The 16,267-nt window shown below is 22.3% G+C and overlaps 5 protein-coding genes across 5 annotated transcripts; 1 reads left to right on the top strand and 4 right to left on the bottom strand.

The window, feature by feature from the left end:
* Positions 1-723: 723 nt before the first annotated feature.
* Positions 724-4,683, bottom strand: PVVCY_0903260 (conserved Plasmodium protein, unknown function; the record flags this gene model as incomplete). The annotated part of the gene is made up of 2 exons (XM_008626664.2): positions 724-4,214; positions 4,383-4,683. The coding sequence occupies 2 exons, from the start codon at positions 4,681-4,683 to the stop codon at positions 724-726; spliced, it is 3,792 nt and encodes a 1,263-aa protein (XP_008624886.2).
* A 1,214-nt stretch (positions 4,684-5,897) lies between these two features.
* Positions 5,898-8,364, bottom strand: PVVCY_0903250 (RNA (uracil-5-)methyltransferase, putative; the record flags this gene model as incomplete). The annotated part of the gene is made up of 2 exons (XM_008626663.2): positions 5,898-6,754; positions 6,867-8,364. 2 exons carry the CDS (start codon positions 8,362-8,364, stop codon positions 5,898-5,900), a joined length of 2,355 nt encoding a protein of 784 aa, XP_008624885.1.
* Positions 8,365-9,611: 1,247 nt separating this feature from the next.
* PVVCY_0903240 (FHA domain-containing protein, putative) lies at positions 9,612-11,907 on the bottom strand (the record flags this gene model as incomplete). Its single annotated transcript, XM_008626662.2, has 2 exons — positions 9,612-11,360; positions 11,473-11,907. 2 exons carry the CDS (start codon positions 11,905-11,907, stop codon positions 9,612-9,614), a joined length of 2,184 nt encoding a protein of 727 aa, XP_008624884.2.
* Positions 11,908-12,719: 812 nt separating this feature from the next.
* On the top strand, positions 12,720-14,552 carry PVVCY_0903230 (conserved Plasmodium protein, unknown function; the record flags this gene model as incomplete). The annotated part of the gene is made up of 1 exon (XM_008626661.2): positions 12,720-14,552. One exon carries the CDS (start codon positions 12,720-12,722, stop codon positions 14,550-14,552), a length of 1,833 nt encoding a protein of 610 aa, XP_008624883.2.
* A 252-nt stretch (positions 14,553-14,804) lies between these two features.
* Positions 14,805-16,056, bottom strand: PVVCY_0903220 (conserved Plasmodium protein, unknown function; the record flags this gene model as incomplete). The annotated part of the gene is made up of 2 exons (XM_008626660.2): positions 14,805-15,173; positions 15,301-16,056. 2 exons carry the CDS (start codon positions 16,054-16,056, stop codon positions 14,805-14,807), a joined length of 1,125 nt encoding a protein of 374 aa, XP_008624882.2.
* Positions 16,057-16,267: the final 211 nt, after the last annotated feature.

Below are 16,267 nucleotides of genomic sequence, written 5' to 3'. Positions count from 1 at the left end.
AATTCTGGTTGTTTGATAGCCCAACAACAACCCCCATATAAATTCGCCCAACTAATGCTATTGCATATATATGAATAAAAGAATAATTAAATTATAATTTATATATTATTCCATATTAATAAAAAAAAGAAAGATAATGTATCAACTGTATAGTCTACTATTATTCTTACACATATATTGCAATTGCTAACAACTTTCATGCTTACTTTGTTTTATTCAACTTGAAATCGAAAAAAATATTATAACTATCTCTATACGTTTAACTCTTATGTAGAAAGTGTGAATAAATGCTGACTAGTGAAATATAACATATATTCATTTTTAACGTCTTTTTTTTGGTATTCCAAATTAAAAAAAATATACATAAAAATGACATGAACAAATAAAATGTAAAATTATGAAAGTAGCACATATATAATATTCACACAAACAACGTGTTAAAGTTAATTATTTAAAAAAAAAATTAATAATAATAAATTAAATGTGAATTAAAGTAGTCCAGTGTTTTGGTACTTAAAAATCGCAAAAATTTTGTGGAACCTACGAAATAAAATTTCTTCGTAGGAATTATTTGATATAATATATAGAGCATCATTTAGACACTGCACTTAAAAAAAATAATAATAATACATGATAATAACATATTTGTATATTATTGGCACAAAAAATGTAAGAAATATGCAGACACATTATCTAATAAATTTTAACACTTGAATCAATTTATCATTTTTTTCCCAAATGTAAAAAGAATGTTTTTCCAAGTAATTCCAAATTCATATTGTTTTTCATAATTTCGCTCATTTTATCATAAAATGTGTTAATATAATAAAGTGTCCTTTTATTATTATTACTATTAAAAGTTACTTCTTTTTGTAAAATAACTTTTGTATTTCTTGTAACATGCATTTTGTATTTATCCTTTGAAGACATAATTTTAACATTTTCATAAGATATTTTATAAAGTTTTACAATACCTTTTTTGTTTTTGAACAAATCATATTGTGTATCTTCTATCACTTTTGATTTTATTAAATAATGTACATTTTTCTCTTTATTATCTAATGAAAGCATTAAGCCTAGATTTATTATATCGTCATCAATTGGAACAATTTCTTGATCCCCATATTTTGAATAAGCTAAAATTACTTTAAAATAAATTATTGAATCATAATAATAGGAGAAAGGTAAATGTTGTATATCTCCTTTTGAAAAATATGAAACATAAAAATTAAAATCAATACCATACATAAGCGTATCATTACGCTGTAAATGATATACAGTATGAAATTTTAATCGTCTAAAAAATAGAGATTCTTCTTTATGTTTTTGTATTAAAAAATTATTAAAAAATTGATATTCTATATCATTATTTAAAAACTGTTGTAAATGGAATTTTTTTAAATCATCAACAAGTTTGGAATTTGGCAATTTAAACACTTCGTCTTTAAATATTCCCAAATATATAAATACTATTTTTTTATTTAATTTTTCTTTATCGATATTATTATTAATATAGTTTTTCATACATGAATAATAATTACCCGATGGACATGTATTAGATTCATTTAACTGCAAATTTAATGTTTCAAAATATGGATAAATAAATGTTTCTATATTAACACCTTTTGATTTTATTATCAAATAATCGTTTCCATAAAAGTTATTATAAAAAAAATTATTACTTGAAGTACTATTTTTATTTTTTTGATATATATCTAAAATATCATAAATATAATACATATCTGGTATTGCATAAAATATATTGTCTTTAATATTTTTTAATTCTTCTTTAAAATTAAAATTATTTACATCATTGTTTTGGATTTCTAACTCATTTTTATCTATTTCATATATATCGATATTTTCATCATTCTTATTATGCATATATCCTTTTTTATGCTCAATATACATATTGTATAATTGTTTAATAATAGGGGTTCTCCATAAATATTTTAAATTTGAACTATGTAACATTGAAAAGTTTAATTTGTTATTTTCAGTTGTTTCATTTTCATCCATTCCATCCTCTATATTCTCACCATCACCCTGGTTCTCTACCATATCACTACTTTCACCAGTCACATTTAAGTGCTCGTCAGTCTCATCTAGTTGGTCTTTTTCCTCTTCTAATGGGTTTTCAGTCTCTTCTAATTGTTCGCTAGTTTCCTCTAAATTTTCACCACTTTCTTTTAAATGTTCACCACTTTCTTTTAAATGTTCACCACTCTCTTTTAAGTTTTCATCACCCTCTTTTGAATGCTCACCACTTTTATCCCCCAAAATATTTTTTTTCGCCATATTAGTAGAAATTATATTCTTTTTATCGGTGTCTAATTCAGCATTGGACACAGGTTCTGTATGATTTGTTTGGAATTGCTCAGTGTTGTTTGAATTGCTTCCACTTTCATATTTTGGGGTACCAATCATTTTTGTGTTAATTTTATTCGATTCATACGTTTTTTCATAATTTTCTAATTCATCTGAATACTCGTCATCTGGAAAATCATCATCTAATATATCTGAAACTTCATTTTGAACAATTTCTTTAATTGCACTTTCAAGCTCATACATAATTTTATTTTTTAGTGCTATTTTCAAATCACCTAATGAGAGTTCTGTAGGTTCGGTTTTTTGATAATTCGGTGGTTCTACTGAAGGGGTATTCATTTTTATCTCAGACTCATTAGGTTCATTTTGTAAACTAGCTTTGATTTCTTTTTCTGAATCTATGATTTGATTCTCTTGTTTCGCATCTGATACATTTTCAGATTTTTCATTTTTTTCATTTTTTTCATTTTTTTCATTTTTTTCAATTGGAATAAGATTATTGGTACGGTCCTCTATAGTATCTACATAATTGTGAGTATTCGTATTTTGTGAATCAAAGTTTTTTTCAAAAGAACATAAATAATTATCAAAGTTAAAAATAAAATTATTAAAAAGGTTTTTAATACTATGTGTAAAGTTAATAATATTTGATTTAAAACTAAAATTATTATCAATAGTATTAATACGGTTTTCTGTATGTTTTGTATCTTTTTGTATTTCATTATATATATCATTATGTGAAATATTATTATGATTTTGAAATCTTTTTTCTTTTATCCAAGTACCATTTTCCAACATTTCATTATTAAGAATAATATCGTCTATTATTTTTTCAAAATTATTTTTATTGATATGTTTAAAATTAGGATTTTTATCTATTTTATGAGAGTTTAATACCTCTTCATATTTCGATGTCTCAATAATATCTAAATCAGTAAAATTAAAATTCATTCCAAATTTAGTATGCTCTTGAGGTATTTCCAATTGTTCATTATTTCCTTTCATATCATTTTCATAAGTAATATCATTTAAATTAAATTCTACATATTCTTCATTATATAAAAAAATAATATCCACATCATCTGAATATTTACTATTAAGAAAATGGATGATAGACAAAATAGTTTTATTTGGATTTTGAAAGGCTAAATATTTACTTATATCAATAAAAGATATATAATCATTCTTTAATTCTTCTTTTGATTTATCAAAAACTTCATTAATATTATCTAAATTAAAATCAATATTTAATTTTATTTTTTTTAAATTATGTATACATTTCTTATTTTCATATACTATCCATTCTTTGAATTCATTTAAATTTTTATTTATTAAAAAATCAATTTTATCATTTGTTTTACCTATATCTGAAGCAACATATAAAATGCTTAAAACAATTTTTTTATGCATTTTTGTTAATATTTTTACATTTTTTTCCATATATTTTTCTAATTTTTTCATATGTTCTTTTGTTTGTTTATGTAAATAGACATACTCAATTAATGAATCTTTTATTATTATATTTAATTCGTCAGCATATTGCATAATCAAATTATGAAAGCTATATGAATTATTAGAATTTTTTAAATTATTAAGCATTTCTTCAAAATGTTTAACAAATGGTAATGCTCTTCTCGATTTGTTTGTCATCGTACTATTAATCATATTTTTTGACTCTATTACATTCTCAAAAAAATAAAATATTTCATTATTTAATTCACTCAATCCTTTTAATAAATTAGCTAGTTCATTTAAATTATGTTTTAACACATTTATTTCTTTGAAATGCCTAGAATAAAATTTATTATCAATTTTGTCGGCAAATTGGGTTATATTATTTTCCATATAATCCACGTAGTCTTTCCCATTTTCAACTTCACTTGAGCCTGAACAAGGGGAGAATGAATAAACATTATTGGAAAATGAATAAATAAATGAATATGAAACGAAAAATGCAGTAGAACAGAATACCTAGACAAACACAACATAAGCATGTGCATAATAAAACATTCACACATAAGTTGTAAAAATAAATGAACTATATATAGTCTTACAATATTCCTTAAAAGAAGGATATGGTAATTTGTATTTATTACTATCAATGCTATATTCTTTAATTTGCATATTTTGTATTTCACTATCATCTTCCATTTCAATATCATCCATACTATTCTTAAACATTTTTTCAATTATTTTCATGATTCCATTTACATTGAAATTATTATGTATTACATCCATCAAACTTTTATTTAACAAGTTGTCCGAACTTTGAAATGGTATATCATCATTTTTACAAAAATAAAATAATTGAATATATAATACCACCAAACTAGTTACTCTCATTTTTCCCAACATATAAAAAATCTAAGAATTTCTCAATATACATAGTGCAATGTTTGCACACAAATATGTATACTAGGTCTATACATATATATTAATAATCACCATGGATAAGTTAAATACATTTTTAGCAAAGTTCTTGTTATATATTCTTTAGGAAATCAGGGATTTGGGATTAAGTCCTCAAGCTTCATTTTTTCACAAAAACAATATTAAACTTTTTGAAAATCCACAAAAAAATATATAAAATAAACACACATATATATAAAAAAAGAAAAATTAAGTATAAATATCCATATATTGTATAAAATTTAATAACTTCATAATTTTTTTATATTTCCATTCGTTATAAACATTCTGATGAATAATTTTTTCTCTTTCTTAAAGTTACTATAGTATGATTTGGAAATTTTATTACACATGTCCATATATGCATTCTAATATCCCTATGTTGGTATATATAAATACATATATCGAGAAAATATCTTAAAAATAGAAAAGTAAAAAATAAAAATGTTGATATTGATAATATTGTTATAAATTTATGCAGAATATTCTCTTTGTGTGAATTACAAATTTTTATAATTCCAACATATTTATCCTTTCAAAAAATTGGAATAAAAGCATAATATATAAATTAATTAATAAAGTAATATTTTTTACACAATATATATTTTTTTTTCAAAATAAAAAACACTGTTTTTTCTTTTTTTTCCATTTCGTGCCATTAAAAAACAAATAATACATATTATGTGTAAAATAGGAAATTTATATAAGAAAGACGACAAGAAATGAATAATATAAGAGACTAGAATAATGCAAATATATGATTAAAATAAAAAAAAGATAAAAATAATAAATCATATTAATAAAGATAGTATATTAATATAAATAACTTTTAAATAAAAATTATGGCATATTAAGAAAGTACATTTTTCATCACTAATTTTAAGGGATACCTTAAATTTGTTCGAATTTCAATAATCGATTTATTTTCAATATTTTTTTAACAAAAAAGTTGATAAAGCAAAAGACATCTTTAAAAAGGTGTCATATAATAGCATATGCAATATTCATGATATGGATTGCATAACTCATATGTTCATATCAACACAAACAATTGAATATAAGTATAGCTAAATTTAAAACGTAAAATAATGTAGACTATTACCAAAATTTACATACACATGTATATATGCATAAAAATGAATAAACAATATTTTCCTAAATTATTTTGTTCTCTCTATATTTGTTATACATTCAAGGTGATATGTGTGTGGAAACATATCAACAAATACTAAGTTTTTTATTTTAAAAGATTCATTCATAAATAAAAGGTTTGTTACATTATTTATCAATGTTGAAGGATTACAAGATACATAAATAATTTGATTAATAGGATGTATTGAGCTTAATGTGTTGAGGACACTTTGAGCTAATCCACTTCTTGGTGGATCTACTATAACTATTATATTACAATTTTGTTGGGATATATTTTTAATTTCTCCAGCAAATAATTCTTCTACTCTACCTTTTATAAATTTATAATTTTTTATTTTATTTATTTGAGCATTTTTATTTGCACTAATAATACTTTCTTCACATATATCAATACCAACAATATGTGTATCTTCATGCTTCAATGCATTTGCAATACAAATACTTATTGTTCCTGTTCCACAACATAAATCAAAAATATAGTTTTTCATATTTTTATTTATATTTACATAATCTATAACTTTCTTATATAATATTTCACAACTTGTATGATTAACTTGAAAAAAACATGATGGCGTTATTAAAAATTTATTTCCTAAAATTGTTTCTTCTAAATGTTCTACACCCCATAAATGTTCATTTTGTGACTGATCTGTTGAATCATTTGAGTTACCATGTTCTTGTAAGTAAAGAGATACTACTTTAAAGTTACTAAACTCCATATATGATTCATCTTTTTTCTTAGTTAATCTATTTATAAGTAACCTTTTTATGTCTCTTTTTTTTTTCTGATCTAAAGAATAAGTTTGGACAGTGATCATCAATTCCTTCTTGCTGTTCAGCCGAATTACCAACAATCTCCAAATACCTGAAAAGGTAAAGTAAAACAATAATAAGCAATAAAAAACACACATATTAACACATATACTTAATTATTTTCATAACCACTCATGTATTATTTCCAACATAATTAAACTTACCTGTTTTATAAACTCTATCAAATACTGGATAATTCGAATCTTTAATTATACTTTTCATTTCTTTAACAACTTCTTTCATACATGAATGAATATGAATACAATCATCAATACTTTTAACTATAGGATTTAAAAAATAGCATTGTTTTTGTTTTTTATTTCGAAGCTTAGTTTGATGAGATTCATTAACTGGTGAAGGATTATTACTTATATTGTTTTCACTAAAATTACAATTATTTTCATCATTTGTTTCATTCATATTTGTTTTAACTTTTCCTACTACAAAACCTATTTCTACATTATTATTCTCGTCATATGATATTGTAAATTCACATTTATTTCGGTACCCATTAATATTTTTTTCAGGTGGATATAATGGATTATCAATTTGAAAATTATATTTGTTAACTTTTTCTTCTAAAGAATAATCATTATTATCATCATTGAATGTTTGTATGCCATTATTTTCGTCATCATTTTGGGCTTCATTATTTTCTTTATTGCCATTATTCAGATCAGATTCATTTTCGGTTGGTACATTTAAATCTAATTCTCCAAAAATTAAATTTTGTCTCATCCATTTATTTCTTAAATTATTTAAAATTTGATCCTTGCATTTTTTTAAAAAAGTGTTTTTTATTTTAATTTGGTCTTCATATTTATATTTATATAAAGGTGTAACATAGTTTTCTATACTTTTCACTTTTTCTTTTTTGTTTAACTTCATAATAGTTTGTAAATCTAATAAGGTATTCGATTTATCTTCCTTCTCTTTTTCAATCTTATCACAATTTAGTTGGCTCTCTATTATTTTTTGTCTCTTTTGGTTAGGATCATTATTATTATTATTCATACTTTCATGATTTTTTTTTATCAATTCTAAACTGTCTTTATTTCTTTTTTCATTATTGGCATCATTAGTTGTACCTTCATTTGAGTTATCTGTTTGATCAAATTTTCGTTTTTGACAGAATTTTGAATTTTTATTAATTTTAATAATTGAGAGGTTATCATTAGGATAAATTCTTTTATTTTCTATCAATTTTTCAAAAGTTTTTAATTCATTTGGAGTTTTAAATCTTATATAAGCTAACGGTTTATTACGTGGAATAAATGTATCATAAAAGGGAGCTTTAATATTACTTTTAAGCCATTTATCGAAACTGTTTTTATTCATATATTTTAATGCATAGCTAAAAATACTTAAAACATTACTATTTATTAATTTGGTATTATTTCTATTATCTTTAGATTTGTAAAAATAATTATCTAATGAAAGATATGCATTATTATTACTAGTTCGTACAATATTTCGGGTGCCCATATTTAAAAGTGCTTCTTTAATATCTTCTATTCTCTCTGTCATTTTGTCTATTCCTTTCACTTTTCTTAATATATATACTGATTTAAAACTTTTTGGAAAATTATAATATATACAATTATACTCTTTTTCAAAATATAAAGAAATTAAAACTGCTAACACCAGTGAAAATATTCTCATTCATAAGTATCATAAAAAAAAACATTAACATATATATGTATTATTTATATAATATACAATAAAATACATGTGTATTTATAGCTAAATAAATATTAATTATTTCAATAATTATATCTTATTTTACAACATGTAAATATTTGGTCATGCCTTATGAAATTACAAGCTAATACTACTTTTCAAAACTAACAAATAAAATACGTAAACATTGAGATTAAAAATTTTAAATAGTCATATAATCCAAGCTATTAAACAAAAAATATATATTTTTCAATATAATAATGAATAAACAAAATCGTGATAAGAGATTAAGTATGTGTATACATACGTATGTATATATGCTTATAACTTGATTGGCATTGTAAACAAGCCATAGTCAAAGAAATTAATATGTATATATAATAAAAAAGGGCTAAACAATGTAACATATATTAGATAAAATGGATATACTGGTAAGGGAAAATAATAAGCCAAAATATTAATAAAATAAAACAATATAACAAAAATTATGTACTTAATGTATAAAAAAAAAAACAAAAAATAAAAATATGTATTATATTTATTCTTTATAATTATATATATTTACACGCTGTTCTGATCATATAATAAAATGAAGAAAGAAAATACATTTTATACATTCTTAAATAAATTAAAAAATATTTAAACCCTCATATATAATAAGTACAACATGACAATAAATGATATTTTTCACAAATATTTATTTACATAAATATATACATTTTTTATCATTAATATGTTGGAATTATCACACTAGTTTTGTTATTATTTTTTTTAATAATATATACTAACATTTTTAGTATTTTTTTTTTTGGATACATGGAAAACTGGGCTAAGATTTTTATTCAGATTATGCCTTTTAATAGTATTAATAAAAAAATATGCATTTATTAGTATATCTATAAATAAGCTTATTTTTTTTATGTTATTTATTATAGCAAATTTTTATTTTGCCATATCAACCGATATTCCCTATTTGTGTTACATACCATTTAGACTATATATACTCTCTTTTATCAGTATATTAAAAAAATTTGAATATTTAATAGTTCGAAAAAGTTATTTTTTTTTATTAAAACATATTTATTATTTATAAAATCAAACATATATTATATATTTAAAAAGAAAAAAAAATAAGCACAACATAATACTAAATGCATAGAATATAAACATTCGTGTGCATTTTTTTGATGTTGCAACTTTTTATATGCTAGATCAGAATTTTTTTAGCCTTATTTTTTTTTGGGGTATCTTTTATGGGAGTCTTGACTTTCAATGCTATAACGACTACTATATTTATTGTGCCTTTTTTTACCATCCCTTGATCTCCTACCTTTTTCGCTCCTACTACTGCTGCTTCGTTTGGTTCTACTACTGCTACTTCGTTCTCTCCTACTACTGCTACTTCGTTCTCTCCTACTACTGCTACTTCGTTCTCTCCTACTACTGCTACTTCGTTCTCTCCTACTACTGCTACTTCGTTCTCTCCTACTACTGCTACTTCGTTTGCTTCGACTACTGCTGCTTCGATCAATCCGGCCTCTTCTATTTCGTTCTCCCCTACTACTGTCGCTTTGCTCACTACTACTACTTCTATTTCGCCCGCCTCTCCTTTGATTTCTTTTGCTTCTGCTTATTTCCCTTTCTTCACTTTGTCTATTCATATGCCCTCTTCTTTCCATTTTCCTTTCCTCACCCCTTTGATATTCCCCAGATTCATTTCTCTTAAATTTTTTATATCTGGAATTTTCACCCTTTATGATAATTTTCTCCCCATCATATTTACTATTTTTACACGTAACTTGAATATCGAAATTTTCAAATTTTTTTTTTGTATTAAAGTTGTTATCTCTATATTTATTCTGGTGGAATGACTGATATTCTATATGAATTTTTCTTCCATATAAAAAAGAATCATTTTTTTTGATAATATTAGCAGATGTATTTTTGTCATATACTTCTATTATTGCTTGTTTCAAGAATTTTTTTTTTTTCGATTTATTAGAATCATCTTTATTATTATTTCCATTTTCAACACCCTCTTCTTTATTTATAATCGGAACATTGTACATGTGCATATTTTTAATTTCACCACAATCTTTAAAGAAGTCTAGAATATCATTTTCATTGCATTTATAATAAATGTTTGAAACTTTTAACTTTAATAAATTTTTATTTTTCATAGGGTGCTCTATTTCTTCATTGATTACTTTTAATTTTTTTTGAGCTTCATTTTTTTTAGTATCAAGATATGATAAAACTTTATCAATTTGTATATTAATTTTATATGTCCTTTTAGACACACCTAAAATAATAACATCATTATTTTCAATTTTATATTTTTCATTTATTTTTATAACATTATTATTTAATTTTGTTCTGGATTTAGATCCAACATCTATTAAATAAAGATGAAAATCTTTTGAAAAATATAAAATACAATGAAATCTCGAAATAGATGGATTTAAACAAATAATATCATTATTAGAATTTTTTCCAAATGATATAAATTCTTTTGAAGTAAAAGAATAATTTTGTATTTTCTCTTCTGTTTTTATATAATCATTTATATTTTCATTTTTTTTTGTATATATTTCATCAGTTTGAATATTATCAATTATAGTTCTTTCAAGATATTTTTCTTCAATAATAATATCAGCAATTAAATTTTTGTCTGTTTGTAAATTACAATTAGTTAATACCCATGAATATATTTCATTATTATTTATTATATCATTTCTTATATTCATATATATTCTACCTAAATTATTTTGTCCTTTTCTTTCAAACACTCCAAAATAATATATATCTTTAATCATGTTTTTATTTTCTATCTTATCAAATTCTTCACCCTTTACCTTATATATTATTTCTCTTTTTTCTGTACTCCCTAAATTTTCTCGAATTTTTTGATACCTACGGAATTTGTCTCTTTGCATCATCTCCATCCACGTAAGTTTGTGCTTATTCCATTCCGGGTTCTGCAAAAAGGTAAAAATAATAAACAAATTTAGAGACAACAAAAGGAAAAGTAGTATAGTCCTATCGAACCATAATAAATATCTATATTTCATTATATATACATATGCATACCTCGCCTAAATAGACCGAAATAGCTATCAAATCTTCAATTGCTAATCCATTTATAACATCAGCTATTGCATTCAAAGCTCTCCGATTTGAACTTGGTAATTCATTTTGGCTATAATAAAGTGCCCGTTTATTTTCAAACAGTTCTATGGATTTTTTTTCACGAATCACTTTTAAATAGTCATGATTAGATATACTATTTCCTGTATTTTGTAAATAATTATTTTTTATATTTTCTAAAGGTTCATACTGATTACGTAAAAAAAAGTAACAATGATATGGAGATATAAAACTAAAATCATCAAATATTATCTCGCATATATAATGGAAATTTAAATAGTTATAGTCTCCATTAAAAATATCAATTGATGTGAATATACACTCTTCTTTATATTCACTTTCTTCAGGCATATTATATTCAACCATATTTTTTTTCATTTTGTTTTATAAATCATATATATATTATGGTTCTCTTCTTTCTGCCCGTCCTTTCTTTTTTTTGTACTATTATCATTCTTAAGCAAATTCTAAATCATTATTTTGTATTTATATCCCCCTTCTGTTTGTGAGTAATATTATTTTTTCTCCCTTTATGTTTATTTTTTTATTTCTACTATCATACCTCAGTGATATAATTATTATTTTATATATATTATGGATATATTTATTTTATTTTTCTTTCCCCAATAGAATTACGTAACACATTTTATGGAATGTCCATCTATATGCTATACATATCTTTCTCTTTTTTATTTTTTTCAATTTGAAACTTTTTACTTTTTTTTTTAATCTATTTTCTTAGACATATAACAATGTTTTATTTGGAATATATGCAAAAAAAAAAAAAAAATCTCAATTTTTGCAATATTTTTTGTAATTGCATTAATCAACGGAACCCATTTAAAGTTTGAAAAAAAAAATAAAATTAATTTATATTTTCATCATTATTATATATATATGAAACATTTTAATTAACTTTCCATTTTTCATATTCAAATATATATAACAAAGAATGAAGCACAAAAAAAGGGGATACTATCATTATAGTTAGCTAAGATTGTTGATACTAGTTGTAAGTTTTTATATATTACAAAAAATATATTTATACGATTATTTTTGTATATATTATGTATCAAAAAATGGTATTTAAATATATTAGAAGTTATTATAAAGGTGATAATATATAGTATTACACATATTTTTTTCATTTTTTATAGTCTCTATATATATGCCCGTTATATGTTTCATGAATGTTAAGGCTAACCAAATTGGCATTTTCCCTATCTAATAATGATAGTATAATAAAAGGGTATCGTATGAAAATTCCAGATATAATAAAGTTATTAAAAAAAAATAGAGACATAAATAAGGAAGAATTAGATAATATTAATGTGCAAATAATTAATACTATAAACAATATTAACCCACAAAAAATTATTAATAATATAATATTTTATAAGAAAAGGGAAAAACAAGATTTGAACTCTTTAAAAAAAAAAATATTATTTAATCATTTATTACTTCGCGAAATAGTAAATCATAATAATAACAATATTACAACTAATAATAATAATGCTAGCTTTCAATTATATGAATCTAAAGATGATGTAGAAAATGGGATAAATATCAATGAGGAAGAAACAAATGAAAAACAAACTAATCTTATTAATTCGGGCAAAAGTATATATGGCCGATATAAAAGGAAAAGTATTTTAAAACAACGAAGGGGAAACAATATTATTGAAAAGGGAGGATGTAATTATGTTAATAATCTTACTAATCCCTTGAATGAAGAGCAACAAAAAAAAGAAGAAACACATGATTCCTATAAATTATATATTCATAATGATGAAGAAAAAAAGGTGAACTTTTCATTATTTGAATTAACAAATAATTATAAAAGTTTTATATTAGATAATATTTTAATAAATATTTGTTCTTATATATATAATTATAAAATATTAAACGAAATAAATACAAACGAAAATAATAGACATGAGTTAGTTTCTGTTTTATTAATATCAAATATTTTTCGCCATTTTTTTGAGTTAAGATTTGGATATACATATATTACACATTTTTTAAGTGGCCTAAGCTTATATAGAATTAAAAAAGACATAAGTAATGATAATATAAACTTTAAAATAATCGATGAGTATATAACAAATCAAAAAGAGAGTACTGAAGTAATTTTCGAAAAGGAATATGATATTTCTTATATTCTTGAATATCTTGGAAAATATGGAAATACTATCGAACAAAATTGTATAAATGTTGATGAGACTAATTTAGTTAATCAAAATGTGCTAGAGAATAATCACAACTCATATATATACAAATTTGAAGATGATAATTATAAAAGTAAAAAAAAAAAATATATAATTAATACAAAAGATAACATTTTAATACAGTATAACATAGATGAATCATATCTACATCATTTTTTAAATATATTAGCAAATAAATATAATATAAATAAAATGAATTTTAATAACCTTTGTCAGCTAATGCATATGTATACCATGTCCAATTATTTTGTAATTAATTTTTTTTCTTCTTTTCCAATTTTATTTTTAAAAAATAAAGTAGACAAAAATATTAATACACTTATCATGTCTCTTAATTCTTGTATTTTTTTCTTAAAAGGGAAATCATATATAAATGCCAATAACCCATTCCATATTTATATAAAAACAGAAAATGATTCCAAACAAATAAATGACCAAAATTTGCATATAAACCAATTAAAGGAGAAAATATATTCTTTAGTAGAACAAATAATAAATTATTTATATATTAATAAAGAAATTATGAATAATAATCATCTTTTACAAATTTTAGAAATACTTTCATATATTAATTATAATAAAACACTTTTTTCTTATATTTTTAAACAAATAAATAATAATCTTTGCCTTTTAGATAAATATCAAATTTTGTTTTTTCTCAATTCCCTATCCAATTATGATATAGTATATAACCAAACAAAAAATAAAATTTACAAGGAAACGATAAGAAATATAGATCACTATTCAAGCAAAGAAATTAGACAGTTGGAAAAGTATCTCCAAATAAAATATTAAATCAGTTTATTATTCACATGCGCATAGTATCTACTAAATATTCCTATATGTTATGTTATTATTTTGTATTATTATTTGTTTTTTTTATATTTTTTTGTGAGAGGCAAAACCATGTGCCACCTACATTATTTGAATTAAGTTGGGTTATATTTATTTGTATATTTCGAATTAAAAAATTATATCTACACACAAATATATAAATATGTAATATATGAAAATTTTCACATAAAAATTGTTGCAAATGATATGCAATCATTTTTTTACGGTGAAGCGATAATTTGGCTTCATGTCAAATATTTTTATAAACTTAAAAAAATAAATTTTTGAATTTTTTGGATTTGAAACATCTTTACTATTTTCATTTCCAATTTTAAAGTTTTCAATATGCTCCACATTTTTATGTTGATTATTATTATTTGGGCTAAAAATATCGTCACGACTTTCTTTGTTGGTATCATAATCTTCTGAATTAACCGTGTTTGTATTTAAATCTCTTTCTTTAAATATATATTCTTTTAAATAAGCATTAAAATTTTGTATATTGTAGATGTTTATATTTTCGTCTACTATTATATAATAAGGATATGGTAAGGCACTTTCAAACATATCTCTTATTTCCCCCTAAAAAAAAAAACACACACACACATATAATGATACTCGGTTTATATAAGTATCCATTAAATAGGAAAAATTCATTCAATTGCCAGTTTAGGTTGCACATTTATGGCACTTTTTTATTTACACCTACCTTATTTATAAAATTAAGAATTATCCTAAATTGTGAAAAGTCGTCAACAAATAAATAAAGAGGAGAATTATGAAGCATAATGGAGTATATATTTTTAAAAATATTATGAAGGTAGTCCTCATTAAATATTTTTTTTTGTTTAATTAAATAAAAAAAAGAACTTTTAATAAGTTCGTCATTTATAATGTTATTTAAATTTTTAATATGGCTTATCAATATTCTTAAGTTTGGAAACATTTTCATATTATTTAAGTCCATTTTATATGATATTAAACTGTAATAAAACTGTATGAACGCGTCATAATAATTCGTTGAAAATAATACATGATAATCATTTAAATCATATAAACATATTTTCGATAAATAAACAGGGTTCATATTATAATATAAATTGCTTGTTCTATATGTATTGTCTAAGTTTGATTCTGAATCGTCTATATATATATTCCCAGTTTCAACACCATGCCCTTTTTTTTCTATGTTTTTGTTTATTTTGTATGAGTAAATATTTTTTATATTATAATAATTTTCATAATGCAATACATCCTTATTTTTTTTTAAATTATTTAAATTACCAAAATACCAATCATATATATTTGGGAAAATTGTTTTTTTTTTTTTATAAAATTTTAATGAGGTAAATAATATTCCTGGATTTTTTATATGAACAAAATATGTCCCTTTTGATTTTTGATAATAATATTCTCTAATGTAATAATTAAACAATTTCCTTATTTCACTATAATTTGTATTCATTTTTTATGGTTGATGACTAACATATATAATAGCCCATGCTTAATATATACTCTCTAACTCGGGAAACTTGTATTTATTTTCACTTATATGCACCATCCAAGCAATTAAATATGCCAGTTCGCGTCCTTCTATAACTCATCTCTATAGCTGATGTCACTTTCTCTTTTTAGCTTTTCAAAATGTGAATGGACGTATTAGAGCAATACCAAAA

Source organism: Plasmodium vinckei, assembly GCF_900681995.1.
Source record: "Plasmodium vinckei vinckei genome assembly, chromosome: PVVCY_09".
NCBI classification, from domain to species: Eukaryota; Apicomplexa; class Aconoidasida; order Haemosporida; family Plasmodiidae; genus Plasmodium; species Plasmodium vinckei.
The sequence above is the reverse complement of the archived record's forward strand: the minus strand, read 5'-3'. Positions and strand labels throughout refer to the sequence as shown.